At 32.5% G+C, this 21,037-nt stretch overlaps 3 protein-coding genes across 3 annotated transcripts; 1 reads left to right on the forward strand and 2 right to left on the reverse strand.

Moving 5' to 3' along the window:
• Nucleotides 1–7,630: 7,630 nt before the first annotated feature.
• On the reverse strand, nucleotides 7,631–15,017 carry LOC124540550 (delta(24)-sterol reductase-like). Its single transcript, XM_047118214.1, has 10 exons — nucleotides 14,686–15,017; nucleotides 12,695–12,901; nucleotides 11,814–11,969; nucleotides 10,800–11,024; nucleotides 10,417–10,511; nucleotides 9,885–10,056; nucleotides 9,444–9,602; nucleotides 9,174–9,371; nucleotides 8,793–8,924; nucleotides 7,631–7,928 (listed from the first exon to the last, which is right to left on the reverse strand). Exons 2-10 carry the CDS (start codon nucleotides 12,884–12,886, stop codon nucleotides 7,725–7,727), a joined length of 1,533 nt encoding a protein of 510 aa, XP_046974170.1. The 5' UTR covers nucleotides 12,887–12,901; nucleotides 14,686–15,017; the 3' UTR covers nucleotides 7,631–7,724.
• A 2,666-nt stretch (nucleotides 15,018–17,683) lies between these two features.
• LOC124540569 (protein lethal(2)essential for life-like) lies at nucleotides 17,684–18,475 on the reverse strand. The gene has a single exon (XM_047118249.1). The coding sequence runs from the start codon at nucleotides 18,360–18,362 to the stop codon at nucleotides 17,949–17,951; it is 414 nt and encodes a 137-aa protein (XP_046974205.1). The 5' UTR covers nucleotides 18,363–18,475; the 3' UTR covers nucleotides 17,684–17,948.
• A 157-nt stretch (nucleotides 18,476–18,632) lies between these two features.
• LOC124540568 (carbonyl reductase [NADPH] 3-like) lies at nucleotides 18,633–20,784 on the forward strand. Its single transcript, XM_047118248.1, has 3 exons — nucleotides 18,633–18,937; nucleotides 19,256–19,898; nucleotides 20,535–20,784. Exons 2-3 carry the CDS (start codon nucleotides 19,265–19,267, stop codon nucleotides 20,741–20,743), a joined length of 843 nt encoding a protein of 280 aa, XP_046974204.1. The 5' UTR covers nucleotides 18,633–18,937; nucleotides 19,256–19,264; the 3' UTR covers nucleotides 20,744–20,784.
• The last annotated feature ends 253 nt before the right edge of the window (nucleotides 20,785–21,037 follow it).

Below are 21,037 nucleotides of genomic sequence, written 5' to 3' on the forward strand. Positions count from 1 at the left end.
CTTTGAATTGGAACTTTTAGCAATCGTAGTTGCTTTGCAAAAATTTCGTCATTATTTATTGGGTTATCCATTTAAAATTGTTACCGATTGCAATGCCGTTCGCTATGCCTTAACGAAACAAAATATTATACCACGTATTAGTAGATGGGTTTTACAAACTCAAGAATTTACTTTCGATATTGTTCATAAAGCAGGTTCTCAAATGCAGCATGTCGATGCATTAAGCCGAAACCCGATCGGGAAAGATAACTTAGAATTCATAGATAAGGTTATGACTATAACTGAAAGTGATTGGCTTTTAGCGGTTCAATTACAAGATCCCAATATATGTAGTATTAGGGATATTTTAATGTCAGGTGAGGCCGAAACTAATAAGCGTATTTTTCAAGAATATGAATTATTAGGTAATAAAGTGTTTCGTAGAACAGAATATGGTAGGCGATGGGTTGTACCAAAGTTGTGCATCTGGCAAATAATTCGTATAAACCATGATGTTATAGGTCATTTTGCAGTTGACAAGACGGTAGAACGAATTCGTTCGAAATATTGGTTTCCTAAGCTAAAAAGAACTGTGCAAAAATATATTAAAAATTGTTTAAATTGTATTTACTATAAAAATGTACACGGTAAAAAACCTGGAAAATTGTATCCAATTCCGAAATATGCTAGGCCATTCCACACTCTTCATTTGGATCATTTGGGTCCTTTTGTAAAATCTACTAAACAAAACTTATACCTTTTAGTAATAGTTGATTCTTTCACAAAGTTTGTTTTTATTGTACCGGTGAAAAATACAAAGAGTAAAATTGTAGTTAATGAGCTAGACAAAATTTTCAAAGTATTCGGTAATCCAAAACGCCTTATATGTGACGCAGGTAGTGCTTTTACATCTAAATTATTTACAAAATATTGTAATGATAAAAATATAAGACGTCATATTATTGCCACTGCTATGCCTCGTTCTAACGGACAAGTAGAACGATATAACCAGACAATTTTAGAAGCTTTACGGGCTTTAGGAGCTAATACTGATAATAGTAAGTGGGACGAACATATTACGAAAATTCAACAAGGTATAAATAGTACCGTAAATAGAACAACCGCAGAAAGAAAGAAATAGAATTCGAATGGATAATGATAAAATTGATTGCGACGAAAATGTGGAATGTTCAGTTGACGTAACTTCCTTAAGAAAAATGGTAGACGAGAACATAAAGAAAGAAGCAGAAAAACAAAAAGCATATTTTGATATAAAGCGAAAAGAAGCCACAAAATATCAACTTAACGACTTAGTTGTTATTAAAATCCCTAGCCAGTCTAATGATGGTAGCAGCACGAAACTAATGCCTACATATAAAGGTCCATTTCAAGTAACAGAAAATATGAAAGCATGGATCCAAATAAATAATGAAGATAAACCGGATGTTGTCGAGTCTAATTAAGTGAGGTAATCTTTTATAATAAAACTATAGTTAATAGTTTTACTGTTTGCAGATGATTTAATGATTGTAATATTTATGTCATAACTGATTTATTATTTTATTTTCTTTTTCCTCTTGTTGTTATGGTTTAATGTATTCGCTTCGAACATACGAAAATGTAGCGTGAAATCAAGGATAACGTGTAAATTCCCTGATAAGGAATGGCTCGGGGTTAATGGTGATACACAACTGATGATAAGGTACATCATACAGTTCAAACCATTGATAAAGCCAGACACGTTAAGACATTTCACGAGGCATTCGGTAGTTCTGGTAGAATACATATTATAATACCAGTAGCGTATACACTGGTAAAGCAACTACATACTGTGCGTAATAAATTTATTGACCGTATAATGTTGTATGTTCTCAGCTCCTGCATCAAACCACGACGTATTCGAGGACGAATCCGTATGCAGGACGGCCGGATGTTGTCGCCATTTAAAATAAAACTTAATAAAAATATATTCGGTGCAAAATTGGCTAGCCTGTTTCGACAAGTGGCGACACCTGCAGCAATCTTACTTCAAGTGATTGACGGATGGGAAGCGCACTTTTACTTCGGCGCTCTAGTGAAGAGAACATCGCAGGAGCGGAATTTTGGATATAAGTAAAACTAGTGTTGGGTATCATTTATTTTTTTATAAAATAGGTCGAATATTTCTAATGATTGTGATTGTGTTGATAATTTGTGAAATTGCGATTAAAGTATAATAAATAAATCAAACGAATATTAATTCAAGTGTTTCGTATATTGGTTCGCAGTAACAAATATGTAATGTACTAAGTTTAAATGTAATGTATGATAGAATATGTAATGTGTTATGAGACAAATTTGTATATCGTAAATTAAAGTGAAGCGTATTAAGTAGTATTGGACATTAAATAAATGCGTATTTAACATTGTTTGTTTTTATAACTAACACTTATTTGTTTATTTTGTACTAAATATGTCTTCAAATGTTATTGCACTGTACAGGATTTGTGTGTTACAAGAACGGACATAGTAGTAACCAATAATTTCACGTAACTCGGTTTCATGAGAAAATTATCTATATTTAAAAAAAGTAGCAAGCCGTCTTATGTGCATCACAGGAAAAGGTGTTTTTACTAAGCCACTCGAAGTAGACATAATTCGAACTTACTCTGAACCCAACTAACTTACCTCCGAAACAAATATAATTGATATAGGAAAGTTACCTAAAATGACATTTTTATGTTTATCTTCGGGGATAAATTCACTCAGAAGTTATCTTTAACCGTATATAAATTTGTATCATAGGTTAAAGATAAGTTCTGCATGAGTAATATTCTCAAGAAAACTTAAACATGGCATTATTACTATGACCTCATAATCTTTCCGAGAATTTATTCATATCAAGTATCTAATTTTATTGAAAACAAAAGTATCATGAAAATGCTAAGTGAATCAATACAATCATCCTAATACTATTTTTAAAAATCATGGAAAGTAAAAACTAGTTGACTGGTTTTTAAAATCCATTCTATATTATTTAGTAGAAGTTAAGGAACCCAGAAAAAGTTTTGTTTTTTTATTTCTAGTACATATTTGCCGAAAAATATCATATTTAAATAGCGCACAAAAACGCTACTTGGACAATATGGCGCTGAAATGGGGTCGGTGAAACACTTTCCTGTGTTTTAATCTGTAGTACATATAGTGGAAAAGCAAAGTTTACAAGAAAGTGACTTCATCATAAGCCCGGCCAATCAGGAGCGTTTGTGTCACGTGACAAATGTTTGAAATAATGCATTTTTATTTATGGATTTTTGAATAAATTAAGTATTATTTTCAACTTTCGTTAGTAAATAACCATTTTTAAAATCATAATATACACTGATTACAATAATTCACAATTTATTTTTCACGGATTACGCTTAAGTTTTTATGAATCAAATGTGATTGATGTAAATTGTAATATATAATTAAAATCAGAATCACTTAAATCTAAAACACATATTATACATGTATTATACGTGTAGCTAATCATGTACAAGTCGTAACTACATACAATAAAACAACATTGCTCTTTTAGGGCGATAAAGTTCCTCAGAAATCGGGTTAATCGAATTTAGTGTATACATTTAGATAAAACAGCGTATTACATATAGAAAGATTCACATACTATATTTTTGTAGAACGAAAACTGAGTGACGTGGTCAAGGTAGGGCTTGTACTTGGTGTTAGGGCTTTGTGCAAGCCCGCCTGGTACCACCCACTCATATATTCTACCGCTAAACAACAGTACGCAGTATTGTTGTGTTCCGGTTTGAAGGGTGAGTGACCCAGTGTAACAGCAGGCACAAGGGACATAGCATCAGAGTTCCCAAGGTTGGTGGCGCATTGACGATGTAAGGAATAGTTATTATTTCTTACAGTGTCATTGTCTATGGGTGATGGTGATCACTTACCATCAGGTATGCTCGTCCGCCAACCTACTCCATAAAAAAAGGTAGTCACCTCTCAGTCGTAATAAAGCATGAGGCATCCATCTTGAATTGTCACGGCAGTAACAAATTTATGACTGTCAAGAATGCAACCGTTCTTGATGAATTTGATTATATTTTGTTGATAATTACTGAAACTTGTTTAATCAGTGTGGATCTTTATTTTAAATGTTTATTGAATTGTCAATTATTTATAATATTACTAATTGTCGCCCGCGGCTTCGCTCGCGATTTAGTTGGTTGGTTGTTATTTGTTGGCCAAAAAACGTAGCCTATGTCCTTTCTTGAAGTTTAATTTTGTATTTTTTAAATGTTGAAAAAGAGTAACTACTGAGTTTCTTGCCGGTTCTTCTCGGTAGAATCTACTTTCCGAACCGGTGTAGCTTCACTTTATTGTTAATTCAAAAGTGCTTGTAAAAGCCCACTTGAAAAAAGATTATTTTGATTTTAATTTTGCTTTACACCAAATTTCATCAAATTCGGTGCATTGGTTTGGTTGTGAAAGAGCGACATACAGGCAGACAGACGGAGTTACTTTTACATTTATAAAGATAAATTGTTTTAAAAGTCGACAAGGTTGTAAAATGATTGGAAAATGATATGCCACAAATTATTAAGTATTAATGAGTAAGAAACGATATTGACTTCACTCGTCGACTTGTTATCACGCACTTGACCTACTGCCATCAGTTCCGTTGCTTCCACGATATTCAACGGAATTACTAGCAAACGGTGATAACAAGAGATCTATAATGAGCTATTGAACGCTATTGCAGAAATGTCAGAATACAGACACAACGTACAATACTTTCGTTCGATTTTATTTCTTATTCAGATTCAAAATTAAATCAGTACTTACAAAGTAGAATAAATAAATATATAAAACGTGTTTGGTTTTTAAATTAAAGGCAGGAAAAAAATATTGTAAATTATTCAAAGAGAAAGGCAGGAATTAAATAGTACGAACAACAATTTAGCTTTATTTTAAGATAAACAGTAAGATTTAGTCTTAGACAACTTTATTATTTTTTTACTAATATAAAATATTCCTAACAGAAAGCTTATATTACAGATGAACATCTGACACATACATACTCGCAATGGAGTTAACTCTAAACCGTCTCCTAAAGTGAAAAAAGAAACATATTCAGTGAAGTATTTCAGAGTGAATACAGATTCGTAAATTAAAAAAAAAAAATTAAAAAAAAGAGGAAATCAAAATATTCTGACTGTTTTTATGAAAACTGATTATTTGCTCTTCAGAAGCCTCAATATATTTCGAACACCATCCCAAATATTTTCAAATTAAGTTACGCAATTAAAAGTTGACACGATAAGTTTACATACTAAATGTAGTGTGTCAAAATAACCTAAAAAATAATAAATTTGAATTTGATATTATTTATAAAGTAATTTTATTACAAACAGAAATATTATCACTTACCACAAAAATTAAAATTTAATGGTATCTAGTTCCAACTCGCTCATATTATACACGCTTCAAGCTCAAAGTAAATTAAAGAGCGAATTTTTTGGAAAAAAATTCAACTGTGCTTTAAAAAATTAAACTGTGTATAAGGATTGTTAGTTCGTGTTTGCAAAACTAATAGTAAAAGTTCTATCCTGCAATATCATTAATCCTTAAATCCCATTTATCTAATTAACAAATCACTGTATTGTAATGCTATTTGGGTCAAATATATACACCATCAATTTCTGTGAAGTTTTTTTTTAGTTCAGAATAAATTAATTCTAATCGTATTTCGGACAATGCGATTAAGAGGACGCTAACAAACCATAGAACCGTGAATCATAAAGATATAAATTTCGAATAGTCTTTGAATAATATTTTGATTCCAATATAGTAATGGTAAAAAACATATACGACAATAATACCAGCAGAGTGAAGTTGGAAACCACTGGACCACCCATACAAATAAAAAGAGGTGTTAGGCAAGGAGACCCAATCTCTCCAACAATCTTCATAGCGGTGCTAAAGTATATCATCGGCAAATTAAACTGGGAAAAAGTGGGCATAAACATATACGGACGTTACCTGAGCCATCTCAGATTTGCAGATGATATAGTTCTACTATCAGAAAGCACAACCCAACTACAACTAAAGATAAACTCTTTACATGAAGAAAGTCGTAAAGTAGGCTTGGAAATCAATTTAGATAAAACAAACGTCATGACGAATCATACTAAAATACCTATTTATCTCTATAATCCACAGCTATCCTATGCTGATACTTACATTTACCAGGGAAAATAAATCTACTTTAACCCACACAACAACGAACTAGAAGTAGAGAGAAGGGCCAACATCACCTGGAAGAAATTTTGGAACCTCAAAGAAATCCTAAAAAGTGACATGTCCATATATTTGAAAAGTAGAGTCATGAACACCTGCCTACTCCCATCACTAACCTACGCTTGTCGAACGTGGAAATTCACAAATAAACTAAAAAATAAGATCATAACCAGCCAAAGAAGTATGGAGAGAAGCATCCTACCTGATACAAAAAATCGGCCATACCGCCATAAGAGAGAAAACTAAAGTTATCGACGCACTCACAGAAGCTAAAATGGCGATGGGCTGGACACATAGCCAGACTCAAAGATAATCGCTGGACCAAAACGACAACGTCATGGCTAGGACCATCGGGCCAGAGGAAACGAGGTAGGCCAAATACGGGATGGATAGACGATCATAAAAATAGCAAGCACATACTGGATGCGAGAAGCTGAGGATAGAGAAAAATGGTCATCTTTGGAGGAGGCCTTTACCCTCCGTTGAGAGGGGTTCTTGTACCCATAAAATATAAAACGACGAAATGAATAAAGCACATAATTAATTAATGCATGCAAACTGGTTCGATGTATATATTTTTTTTTCTTTTCTATTATTTTCTTTTTCTTTTAAATTGTAAACCTATATTAAACCTAGATCTGTATTTGTAACAAGAAATAAAAGGTTTTTTATATTTATTTTATATATAGTAATGGTAAGACCAGGAAATATCTAGATTGGAATGACCTGTAGAATATATGAGTGACTGTTTAATTTATACTACTTACAATACTGAACCCTTTTCGCTAGTGACAGAAAAATTTAGAATTTAAATTGGCCAATCTATAGATATTGATTATTTTTTTTTGGGAACAGCCTCCATGTTTTCTTTGAGAATAAAAAGGTCAAAGAAAATTTTACGAAGCATATTAATATTAGAAGCACAATTTCAAAGTTATATCTTTACCCAGAAAAGTTATCTTTGAATATATAATAGATTTAACAATCAAGGAAATATTTAAAGATACCACACCACCTTCGACATCCCTGCTCTTGCTAAGACCTGGAATCAGTCGTGATGATAGTAAGAGATCTAATTAGTTAAGATTAGTTCCCTGGAAACGAGTACGGGCTCTTGCATAAGACGCTATATGCGTTGACATGCTGACTCCGTCAAAGCCGCTGCAGAAAAAACTGAAGCGAGCAAAGGATCGAAATATTTATGCCTTGCACTCTTGGACCTTTTTAGTAGTGCAAAAAACTTATTTAAGAGTTTAAAACCTTTTCATTTACAAATGTAGAATTATACGTGATTATTTGACTTATTTTGTTATCCTAAAGACCTCAAATGAAACGATTTTTTTAAGAAACATTTGTATATTTTCGAACAAAACACATGCACAACACATTAATGAACTATCAAGGTAATTCTAGTAATAATAATCATACAGTAAAATAATTATAACTCTTTTATCTTATATCTACTTTCTGACTAGTCTATTAACTTTCCCATATATTTCTGGGAAGGCCTCCTTACAATACGGTAGTGTATTCCGCATCTTGTCATAGAGCGTGTGGTCGAACATCCGTCTGAATTCTTCACGAGTAGTATACGTGTCGGCGTAGAGCATTTGGAAACCGCGCTTTTGAGTTACGAACTGTTCTATACGACGAGTAGAAGATTCCTGGAAAGGTAAATTGTTAAATGCTCAATCTACAAGAGAAATAAATTGTTGATTGTATGTTGGGTTTATATCTTTCCACGGTTAAAGTCATTTAACAGGTTATTAGATTATACTTATGAATCTTAGTCTATCGTCCCAATTTAATCATTATAATTTAATGCGTATAATAGAGGATCTTTTTTTAGTATCATTTTTGGCTTGGAAATTAGTTTTTGGGTACATATTTATACTATAATTTCTTTTTTATGCAATGAATTATAATGTTGCCAAGAATATGTAACGCTTCAATCATGATTAAATAATATAAATATATAATGATTAATTTATATTCCATTTAACTTTTTGTTCATTATTTTTGAATGGGAGGATAGCTTCCCATATATACGCATATAGATGCGTTGACACATTAACGTATATCAGATAAGTGTTAAGAGCTGGAGGCGCCAAGAAAAAGGCTGATGCAAACAAATGATGTAAATATCCGTCTTTTATTCCTAATGATGTACTTTTCAATTAGTTTGATTGTAATTGAATCACTTGGACTTTGGAGTAATAGTACAAAAAACTTTATTAAAAGTTTGAAACATCGTCTTATTGTTTCTACTTGTCTAAAGAGGGCTGATAAATTATTAGCCCTGAAAATTCTGGCAATCCAAAATTACACACAGACAAGTTTTAACATTTCCTTGACGTTAGTTGTCCGATATAATTATAATAAAAGGGAAATTTCATCGACGTTAATACTTCTTGATGGAACCCTGGTTAATTGCGCATTTGACCCCATTTGATTGCGTCTCTACAGCGGAGCAGTATTTGTATTTTATACTAAAAGTAAGTGAAAAGGGATATATACTAATAACTTACTGTTTCGAATCCTTTAGCCTTTGGAACACCATAGACGCCAATATCTACAAACATCTGCCAATCGCCAGAATGGACCTTCAACTGTCCTGGATTGTTGAAAACTTTGAAAGGACACAGCCAGATGGGATATACCTGCAAGAGTTTAAAAGAAAAAATGTAAATTAAAAAGAAAACTAACTTTATTCACGACGACATTACGAGCAATATTTTTTGTTAAATATATGATAGTATACAAATATTTCGTTTTAAAAATGCCTGCTATACCCTAGGTATATAATTTAATTTGAAGAATTCACTGCTAATACTTTAGTCAAATCTGTAATCAATCATCAGCATTGTTGTATAAAATTGAATTATTTTTGCAATGTGGTCGTAAATTACCTCAAATTCTTTATGGAACACATCTATAGCTTCTTCCAAGGTTTCGATTGGCACCAACATATCTTGAATGACGTGAGCCTTATTGTAAAGTTTGGTGACAGCCTCTGGCTGCGTCAGCTTAAGCAGGGAAACTTCAGGAGGCATCAACCAACCGAACAGATAGCGGAATATCACGTTATTACCGAAAGGTACTATGTCCTGTAATATATACAAAGTAGTAAATGTATTGAAAAAGCCTGTATATGTAATTTTTCCTCACACCAATAGTACCTGCAGCTCCCAAAAGAAGCTTCGTGTGTGTCGGTGGTAATAATCTCGTAATGGAATGTATTCCACAACGGTTGCCTTCCTTCCTCGACGGTATTCATTGAGATACTTTTCAACTTGTTTGAAAAACCACTCTGCGTACCATTTGCCAATTGGATTAAACTGAAATTACACATAAAATACTATTAAGTATGTATATTGTCCAACATGTTCTGCGTAAGATAAACTGAATATTGACAAACAAATTTATCAAAAGAGACAACAAGAGTTTTGTTGATAAATGCACCTATTTACCAAGCCCGCAAAAAACTACCAATAAAAACAATCCCAAAAAAGCACAGGCAAGTAGACCAACGTAACTGAAAAATTCGTATTTCATATATTGCTCTACCGCGATTCAAAATAATTGGGTAAAGGAAATAATTAGCACAATATCCTCAATACCTTTCCGTCCTTCCCTACTTCATCAACCATGTCACCAGTCATCACCACGCCGCTGTCTTTCGTATAAAGTAAAGCTTCAATAAATTGATGTGTTTTCTTCAGTGATTCTTCTTGAAATCGCTTCGCAAGATCTGATAAGTTTGTATATGGATGATATTCAATACGGACGTACCTAAAAATACAATGTAAACAAATTAAAGGTAGTTTTAGAATAGTTTTCAATTTTAATAAATAATAAGATATGTGCCTTGCGTCATATCTTTACGTTTATTTTTTTTTTGATATAGGTAAGCGGACAAGCAACTGGGCCACCTGATGGTAAATGGCCATCATCGCCCATAGACAATGTCGCTGTATGAAATATTAACCATTCCTTACATCGCAATGCACCATTATCCTTGGGAACTGTTCGTCTTTTGTGCCTGTAGTTTCGATGGTTCGTGCGTATAAAAACACAGAAAAAATCCTTAAGAAGATTATACTAGCTCGTCAGCAATGTAAAATTTAAACTATAAATTCAAAAGTAGCTTACTTTTTAGCAGGAACGACTTTGATAACGACTGAAGTTAAGAATCCTAATGTTCCATATGACCACGGCACTGCGTAAAAGAGATCTGGATTTTCTTCCTAAAAAGAAATGCAATATTCAATATATTTACAGATTATTTTGTTTCAACCTTTTGATTTCAATTTTTGGTTTTGCTACAGACTACTACTAAATGGTTAATTTATTTGTTTGTTTGATTAATTTTAGTAATCCGAAGCTCGATTAGAAGTAATAATCCTCCAAATTCTTGCTACACTTTCATGCCTTTGACGGCGTCTCATCAATCGTTTTCGTACAAAAATAATAACTGTAGGTAAAAACTTCTGCAACTACAATTCCTAAACACTCTTCTTGTAATAATCTCTTACCTTACTACAAGTAACGACAGATCCATCAGCGAGAACTAGTTCATACTGTACGCATATGTGTTGGAAGAGTCCATATATATGCGAGGAAGTCTCGACTCCTGTGCCCATTACTAATCCTCCTACTGTCAGCTGGTCTAACTCCGGTACGACGGGTAGAGCAAGACCAAGACGGTGAAGAGTTTGAGAAAGCTGTCCCATAGTCACCAATGGTTCGCATCGAACCGTCTGGAAGAAAAATGACATTAACGTTAATAATACTCTAGAAATGTAACCATATATTTGCAGACGATAAAAGAGGGTAAAGTTAAGTCATTGCAAGTGGATTAAGGCTTCATGAATTCATCTGGATATACCATGTATGGCTATATATATCTTTTGGACTTTCAGATGTATTGAATTCTTAAATACGAGTTTATAGATAGTGTGAAATATTCCACGAACAATGCAATGTATAATATAAGATGTTACCTATCGTAGACTAAAAACGTATTGAGGAAAACATCACCTGCAAAAACATCTGAATAATAAATGCAAAAAAAACCGCTACTGTTTTACAATTCCAACATCTATTACATAAACAAAAATACCCATATTTCTGATATCTGTAGGTTTCATAAATAACAGTGCATATTATTATCATATTTCTATTCCATATATTTTGCATTTATTTCAACAGTTGTATTACGGTTAACGGTTTCGTTCCTCCACCGCTGTTTACAGACAAGCTTGTCGTCGGCAGAACTTTCTCGACAAAAACACGTCAGATATTCCACCGCCAATCAGTACTTACTATTGTTATATTCTGGCTTGAAAGCACAAGGAACATATCATCTTAGTTCCCGAGGTTTTTGCCACATTGGCAATGTAAGGAATGATTAGTATTTCTTACAGTGCCGTTGTTTATGGGCGGAGGTGACTTACCATAGTGGCCAATTTACTCTTCCCCCAATCTTTACCAATATAATAAATAAATATTATTTATAGTAGTTCTAAGCAGTAGTAGTCTATACTGACCATGTTCTTAGTGTCAACATCCAGCACGTCAACGAGATTGATTTGTATGTTGGTAAACATTTTCTTGTAGATACCCTGACGAAAGGACATTGTCTGCCAAGTTGGTCGTCCAGTGCATAGCTGGGTTTTACGGTCTCCGGATAACCAATTTTTAACCTAAAATATATAAATATAAATACCTCAGGCAAGAGAAAATGTTAAGCGTTCAAATTAAGAGAATAATCTAGTCACAGACACCGATCTCATTCGGTGTCTGTGACTAGATTATTTCACGTGCTTAATATTTATGATGATAATTTATTAATTGCCTAACTGACCAATCGGCGTGTTTATAGTAAAACCACCTTATAAAGTATTAAACATCTCCTATTCATTCATTCATTACATAGTCATTCATCACCAACTTTTGGAACTACAGTGTTATATTAATTTTGCCTGTTGTTACAATGGCTCAGTCACCTATGCGATTCCAAAAATAGATAAATATGCATTCCAAAACAAAGACTTGATATTGGGCATGCGCTATTCGGCCATTGACTTCTTACAAATTTCCACAAACGACATGAATGTGTTAACGCGAAAAAGGGGAATATATTTGGTCCAAAACATCAAGATCAAGATATAAACTTTACAGGTAGTCCAGAACATCTCTTGGACTAATTGTGAAGCCAAATCCTTTTTTGCGGCGGTGGCATTAATATGTAAGTACCTAAAGTAGTTATAATGTCAAGTTTATTTACATATTACAATATTCTATGAATGGAAGATGCAGTGTCCGTTGTTATACAGTTGATTGAACGGCGCTCTTTAGTAAAGTTTCTAGGTAATCAATTAAAAGGCCAATTTAACCAGTTGGCTATATTTGATAACACGAGACTTACCTGCCTCTGAACTTCTTTCACCTTTCTCTCATGGGCTTTTGGTGCACTGTTCATTGTAAACACAACATAGTTTCTGCAGGCTGACCAGATTTTCCACAGGAACGAAAGAGGCATCAATGTGGTGATCACAAGCAGCCATCGATACTCAATTATTATGTATTCCAGGAACGATTCCGGTTCGACCGTAACCATGATGATTCAATGGAACTATAATTATAATGTTTCAATTTTAATGTATAATTTTCAAATCTCATTAAGTGTAGTCCATAATTCATAATCACGTATGTATGTACATAAATTAATGGATTCACCAAAATTTCAAAATTCAGTCAAGAATAATTATTTACATAGTTTTCATGTTATGTACATTTTCTTACAAGAAATATCTATGAATCCGTCTCTATTCTGCTCCAAAGATATCCGAAAAAAGACAAATATTTTTTTACAGCAAATTAACGCGAAATCATTGGTCGATAGTTGGATAAATCTATGATATTCACAATTTGCGAAATAATGGCGTTTTGAACGCCAACGAAACTGTTATCGGTATTTTGGAAGTAAAATTAAAGTGGAAATAAGTGGATAAGTTTTAAATCTTATAAAGATACATTAAGAATAAACTTTATATTACAAAATATAGCTTAGTTTTTAGCAAATCGCATGAAATACGTAAAACTAAGGTCTGTTTATCTCAATTCCTACTTCCATTGGAATATGCTAATTTTATAAATGCGAAAGTAACTCTGTTTGATGAAATATGGTTTGAAGCTAGTTTAAACTCCACCACAAACAAACACAGGACAAACTTTTTTAAGCTAAACACCTGATGACCAGTTAGACTATAGCGCGAGCAAAGTCGCTAGCGATAACTGTTTACGAATAATGTGTATGTATTTTTAGTGACTCTTGATATTGGCCCATACCTTGGTACATTGTCCAAAATATAATAAAAACTATCAATATCAAATAAAGTCTGTTTGATGCAAACATTTATTAAAATCTTATAGGTACAATGCAAAATTAAAAACAAATCCACTTATGTTCTCCTACCCAAATTCCTGAATGAATGCATAGAGCATGCACAAAAATTTGGAAGGAAGTTCTAGATTAGAGTGAACTAATTAAGCGTCACCAGATTTGAGGCGACTATCCTCATCATATTTAAATTTATTTTTGGTTATTATTTTAATTCACATGGGATTTTAACAAGTATATTGTCATTGTTATTTAATTATTATCACACATTATAAAACTATTGCAGTATGTCTATTCATAATTATTATCGCGATGGCGGATTCATCCAATCTTGTGTCTCACGATACCTCTTATTGTTATTGTTTTAATTCAGCAACGACTTTAATTACATTTTGGTATTGTCATCTCATTATTCTCAAGCGTTGTCAATTGGTTTTTAAGTCTTTTAAGTTAAAGCTGATTATATTCATTTATAAATCGACAAAACCTCACATAAAAATTCAGCATTTATCATGTACAAGATAATAATCACGTCAATAAAATTAACGCCGGTAGCAGTTGGTACCAATGAATGTACGTAATTGGCAATTAAAATAGAATTTGAAACCCGATGTATGTTTAAAGCATATTTTACTTGCAAAATCGAGCGGATAAAAAAAAACGCCCTAAGTTTTAAATTTAACCAAACCTAGAAATCGTTGATTTAGAAATTGATATCAGCCGCTATTTGAATACAGCACAATATTTATATAATTGTTAGCAAATGCAAGAACAAAAGATGCTTTATATGTTTTCTTTTGTTAAATAACGGACAAGAGTGGCATTACATGGAGGGTCTACACATATGTACCTACATAACATTCTAAGCATGGACAAACGAAACTTGAACAGCGAATATAAAGGTAAAAACAATCTAAATAAAGATCTTGCAACTATCATATAGCGAACAAATTTAACTCTAGTACAAATAATTGTATACTAACATATAATTCAAGGGTTATATTCTGAAAACTCACCATATAACTCGCGTCGATTTCACTGAACAGCGCGTTCGGGACTGATCAACAAATCCAAGATCAGGGTCACTTATCATCAATGTTAACAGTCTAATGTATACCTTACAAGCACGTATTATGGATCATTTTACAATAATGTAGGCAACATTTTCGATGGAATTCGTATATCCAAAATGAAAATTGTTCTGTATCAAAGAATATAGATGAGGTTTATGTAATCTCATATCTGATTTATTCTTATCAATATCGAAACTTGATTGTCATTTAATATTTCGTGCAAATGATAAGTTTAAACATTTCTTTCTTTCAAAGTTGAAACACCTAGGAATATCAATTAATTAAACGTCTGATTAATTAGCAACCGATATAAGTGTAGACATAAGTGTTCTTGATTCTTTGTCCATTACAATATAAATGATTACTAGGATATTTTAAAAATGCCATTGATAAGCGAATATTTTAAAGATTACCTATCATTCAGCTATCAAACTAATTTATACAATATAATAGCCGCCTAATTAAATGTCGCCAAGCCAACTAAAATTAAACAAAAATTAATGCATATCAATAATAATCTTTATTGAAATTAATAAAACTTACCTGAGAAAATAATTGAACACACAAAAGTAAAGCTTGAAGAAAAGGTTATATCCATACAACATTAAATGCAAAATTTACAGGAAAATTTCACATTACATTTTATGCTAAATAATACTTACTTATAAAAACAACACGAGAAGCAAACTATTTGGTACATTGACTATCAAGATTAGAGCTGTACAAAACAGGTAGGATCCTTTTCAAATTAACTTTAATATTAGTCTTTATCAGATGCAGTAAGTGCGGTATACTCTCAGCAGTCCTATTTTTTGTTCTAATATTGTTTCTATTTTATTTTTTTCCTGTTGCCTGCTGTTTGTGAGCCTGTCTGACTCTGTACGAGTTTTCTAGAATGAGGACGGAAGTGTGTAACAGAAGGCTGGAAAAACGCACGCATTTTAATTAAACCGAAGAGTTCACTAGAATATGACGTTGGATGATACCCCATTTTCCGAAAGGATACAATTTTTATATTTTTGTCAAATACGAATACTGTAAAGCTTGTTTTTATTGTCTATGTAATACATTTACTTATGTATTACATTGACAATAAAAACGAGCTTTAGCTTTTAACGAACTATATATATACTATATACATATATCTAATTATAATAGGCGGATAAAACTTGGCAGGTTTACTTTGTCAAATTTCATCGTTTTTAATCGTCTACAATTTTCAATTTCTAAATGGTTGGTGGCTTATTTTTCATTAAATTCCTACAACTTGTAATCTATTCTACAAAATTTACATTTATAAGGGTTCCTGTTGTAAAACTGCATACATTGCCACACAAAAGAGTAACATATTTTAAGTATTAAAAGACATAACATTTGTCATCAGGAGCAATTTCTTTATATTTATTCTTTAACAACTCTCTCCTACAGTCTACATATTCCACGACTTTTTTCTTCTGCAGAATAAATATGTTATGGATAGCGCCTGCTTTATCTATCCTGGTTAGAACGCATGCATCTAAACCCAGGCGAGCACCACTGAATATTCCTGTGCTTAATTTGTGTTTATAGTTCATCTCGTTCTTCACGGTGAAGGAAAACATTGTGAGGAAACTTCATAGACATTCTGCCACATATGTATTCTACCAAACCGCATCGGAACAGCGTGGTGGAATATGTTAAAACCTACTCCTCAAAGGGAGAGGACGCCTTTAGCCCAACAGTGGGGAATTTACAGGTTGTTGTTGTTGCTCAGTAACGAAAGACATTAGTATTTCACGTCTGTACATCGCCTAAAACTATACAAGGCGCAAATTCATTCCCAAATGGAGTACTGTTTTCACCTCTGGGCGGTCTCTGGCTCCCCAGTACCAGTTCCTTCCATTTGACTGTATCGATGATCAAGCCCTTTCCATTCTCCTTGATCCTTTGGCTTTGCGTAGAGATGTTGGATCACTCTGCATCTTCTACCGAACTCTTCACGAGGAATGTTCCGGGGAACTAATTGTTCGTATTAAACTCCGGCAGCTAAATTTCACCCGCGGACATCTGAACCACCTTCCTTCAGGAAAATAGCGTACATGCGTGCATGCGTCCTTAAAGGACCGCAATGCACCTGCAAGGCCTCTGTTGTTGCAAATGTCTATGGGCGGTGATAGTCACTTTCCATCAGGTGAGCCCCCTTGTCGTTTGCCCCCTATAACATATAAAAACAGGTATTGTAACTTTTCTAGGTAGTGTCTCTCTGCTATTGAATCTTTAATTTGGTTTCAATATTTTTTTGTTGAATATGTATTGAGCGGAGAATCTGAGGCAGACTTATCTTAAATTATATTATAAACAAGAATAATAAGTTATAACTCAAACAAATCTCATTGTAACTTTACAGATAATTTTGAATCTGTTTATTAATTATACATTGCTTATTTGCTTATATATTCACTAATAATTCATTTTGTTGTTTATAAGTTATAAACCATTCCGAATGTAGATAGCATTCGGAATGGTTTATTTATGTCATATGTCAAAAATTAGTAAAAGTTTGACATTTAAAAAAAAACCTGTGCCATTGCGCAGAGGCGATGACTAGTGCATAAACAACCAAAAGGGAAACTTGAATTCTTTTGGCATTTTTGGGAATATCCACGACGAAATCAAAGTCATTCACCTAGGTAGTAATAAATAAAACAACCTAGTTGGACTGTAATCGTGATTGCATTAACCAAATGTTTATAAACACAACAAAAACATTCTTTAGTTTTTAATATGAAATGTTGATACGCAATATCAGTAGGTACTTACTTACAGTAATTTTAGATTACAGAGTCATAACATTTAGTGATAATATTTTAATATAACCTCAGCACCCCAGCACTCAAAGTCACATATATGATTTTAAATGATTTTCCCAAGATCTAATTGATAAAAGAAATAAAAAAATAAGAAATATTTATAGACATGTTTATTGCCACAATATACATTAATCACCAATAAGACTTAGAAGTAAAACCATATTAAACCAGATTACTTAATATTTACACAAAATAAAACTCAGACTTAAAGTTCAGGCTTATTCAATTTATAAAATGATACAAAGGATACATTAATTCAATGCACAAAATTACACTGTTACATTATAATATTATTAAATTGATTGCATACACTAACACCACATAACCACAAAGTTTCTAAAACTATTTTGTTCGCTTTTACAATTTGGATTTAACACTGCCTTCGTGTGAAACTGGTATGACTGTGTCGCGACGGACGACCGGTTTCCTAGGCGCAGTGATCGTAAGAATTCCATCCGAAGACAATCTGGATTCCACGGACTCTGGTTTACAACCCTCCGGTAATGCGTACCTCCTTACAAAATGTCTCGAAATGTATCCATCTTCATCCTTTTTCTCTTCATGCTTGCCTTCCACAACAATAAATCCATCCGCTGTTTTGACAGTAATATCATCTGGAGAAAAATCCTTAGCATGTAAACAAATACTATACTTATCCTTTTCTTTTTTTATTGTTGCTTCATTTCTCCATGGAAAGTTTTCCAGCCAATCGATAGAACGCAAAACCATTTCGTCACCAAACAAAGGTTTCGCAGTAGGCCAAAAAGACATATTTAACTTCTGTTATTCTAGAATGTTCAAACTGCGAGTTTAGTAAATAAACAAACTGTTATACTCAGTCAGACGTCAGACTCGGCTCAGCTGATACCAGAACGAACGAATGAATGAAGTTTCATATACGTAGTACTTATATCTTAATTATTATTAATCAATGGTTATCAGTCAGTGACGTTCATTTATTTGCACTGGCAATAAGAGTTAACAATGCTACCAAACTTATAAAATAATGGCAATATAAATCTTACCGAATAAAATAAAACGATTACATGTTTTCTTTATTACTGTACAGTGTACAGTTCACTCATACACCTTTCACTGTGCTAATGTGCTTGACTATTTCCGTTTTATTTGTATAATGTAAGAAACATGTATTTGTGCAATATTTGATTCTCTATTTAAGTTATTTATTTATTAATAAGCACTTTTTGATTAAAGAAAAACTATCTTTAATTTGACAGTTTTTTAGACTTCTGTTACTCAAGGACATTAAAATGTATCAAGATTAATTTTACAAGCATTACGGATGATTTATAAGCGTTTAAAGAATAAGATATTTCATTTTTTTACAAATAAATTAATTATATTTTGCTTGTAGAATTTACCAGGCATTATTTTGGAAATAATTCACTGTATTGGCTTTTATATCTATAAATTACTTTTTATCAAAGAAACCGAAAAATTAAATTACTTAAAAGTATTTCTTTATGAATGCGATACGAACTTCATTAATTGTTAACAAAAACACATGTTTTTAAGTTTGAATGTTATCACTAATGAATTATAAACATCACAGTATCTACTCGCAACTTGTAAGATATCGACTTTATATCAGTTAGTAATAATAACAAGGGCAACGCTGTTTTAATATAAATAAATTGTTAAAGCAACTAAACATGAGTGAAAACAATATTGCGATTGTAACAGGTGCCAATAAGGGCCTGGGTTTTGCCATCGTCAAAGGTTTATGTAAAAATTTCAAGGGCACAGTATATTTAACATCGCGAAACGAAGATCGTGGTAAGAGAGCATGTCAAGAATTACAGAATCTAGGTTATACACCGCAATACCACCAACTCGATGTAACCGATGAAAAAAGTATATTAAATTTATGTTCATTTTTAAAATCACGTAAAATTGATTTGTTAATAAACAACGCTGGTGTTCTGTTTCTGAAAGATTCAAAAGAATCTAAGATTAACCAAGCAGAACAAACTTTATTAATTAACTTTTTCGCTGTAGTTAATTTAACTGAAGCAATTTTACCTTTTATGAATGATCATGGTACTATTCTCAATATTTCAAGTTCGTCTGGGCACTTATCACGTATACCTTCGGAGAAATTAAGGAGAGAAATAAGTGATCCTAATCTTAGTTTAACGGATTTGAAGAATTTAATGACAAAATACATAGATTCTGTAAAATCTAACAGAGAAATTTCCGACGGCTGGGGCGATTCGCCTTATGTGGTGTCAAAAGTTGGTTTAACCGCCTATACTTTTATTCTGAATCGGAGGCTTAAAGAAAGAGGTATGTGCTATATATTGTGCAAAGAAAAAAATTATAAAAAATACATAAATAAATAAATCATCTCTATAAGTAGACAGCAGCCATCTCCCATTGCAGATCAGTCCTTTGTAGCATATTTATAATCACCTCATATTAAAAAACTTCATTCATCGTTCATAAGTTGTGAAGAACTAACAAGGGCTTTTCATTATGCTATCCATTAAGGATAATATATAAGTTTGTATATCTAGATGGATATTATGTGTTCTTAACATTTACCAAATTGGTATCAATCGAACATTGGATTTATTTTATGACATTATTTTACTGCAATTGAAATGTTCTTTTAATTTGAAATGAAGGACGAAAAAGACGGTATTAGTACAAAATAGCGTTGCAAAAACCGGTTTATAGTAATAAAATTACCGTCTTGCTATATTTTTTAACTCACGAGGGAATGTAAACGGACTAATTGACTACCTGAAGATAAATGGTTTAGTGTACCTATTTAACAATTTGAAAATAAATAAACCATTCCTTAAACAATTAATGCAACTTTAATATTGATATTTTTTTATAAAAAAACCATTACCTCTTCGTTTGTAACTGAAAAATACGATGTTACTGTACATAAATAATACTTCAACATTGTTCCAGGTATTTTAGTAAATTGCCTGCACCCCGGTTATGTAATGTCAGATATGACCCGGGGAGCTGGTACCGTTAGTCCAGAACAAGCTGCTCAAGTTGCGTTGAAATTAGCACTTACACCTGAAACCGGCGGTTTATTTGTATGGCACAATGGTACACCTGTGCCCTGGGATGGCCCGGATCCACGAGGATATATTGACAAGAAACCTGTGTGATATAACCTTAAATACATCCATATGATTTGTGTAACACAAAACAAGCGATTAAGAATTAAGTCATTTTAATTTACTAAGTTTTGGGAAACAATTTGCTTACCATTTATTTTTCTTTATTTCATTGTCAATGTCAATAGCATATAGCAATAACATAATTAGGATTGAAGATAAAATATATCTTTTCGAATATTTCTGTATTTAAGAGTTCGCATAAATTGAATATTTTTTTTATATAATGGTTCAATAGTTTTATAAAAATATTTGTCTTAGGGAACAAAAGTTGTCATTATTTTT

This window comes from Vanessa cardui, chromosome 25, assembly GCF_905220365.1.
Source record: "Vanessa cardui chromosome 25, ilVanCard2.1, whole genome shotgun sequence".
In the NCBI taxonomy this organism is placed as follows: Eukaryota; Metazoa; Arthropoda; class Insecta; order Lepidoptera; family Nymphalidae; genus Vanessa; species Vanessa cardui.

Coding starts and splice junctions, on each gene's coding strand:
- LOC124540550 (XM_047118214.1), bottom strand. CDS start 12,886: ATGGTTACGGTCGAACCGGAATCGTTCCTGGAATACATAATAATTGAG. Junction 11,970..12,694: donor TGAAAGAAGTTCAGAGGCAG/GTAAGTCTCGTG, acceptor TATATATTTTAG/GTTAAAAATTGGTTATCCGG. Junction 7,929..8,792: donor AGGCTAAAGGATTCGAAACA/GTAAGTTATTAG, acceptor TTACCTTTCCAG/GAATCTTCTACTCGTCGTAT.
- LOC124540569 (XM_047118249.1), bottom strand. CDS start 18,362: ATGTCTTTTTGGCCTACTGCGAAACCTTTGTTTGGTGACGAAATGGTT.
- LOC124540568 (XM_047118248.1), top strand. CDS start 19,265: ATGAGTGAAAACAATATTGCGATTGTAACAGGTGCCAATAAGGGCCTG. Junction 19,899..20,534: donor TCGGAGGCTTAAAGAAAGAG/GTATGTGCTATA, acceptor ACATTGTTCCAG/GTATTTTAGTAAATTGCCTG.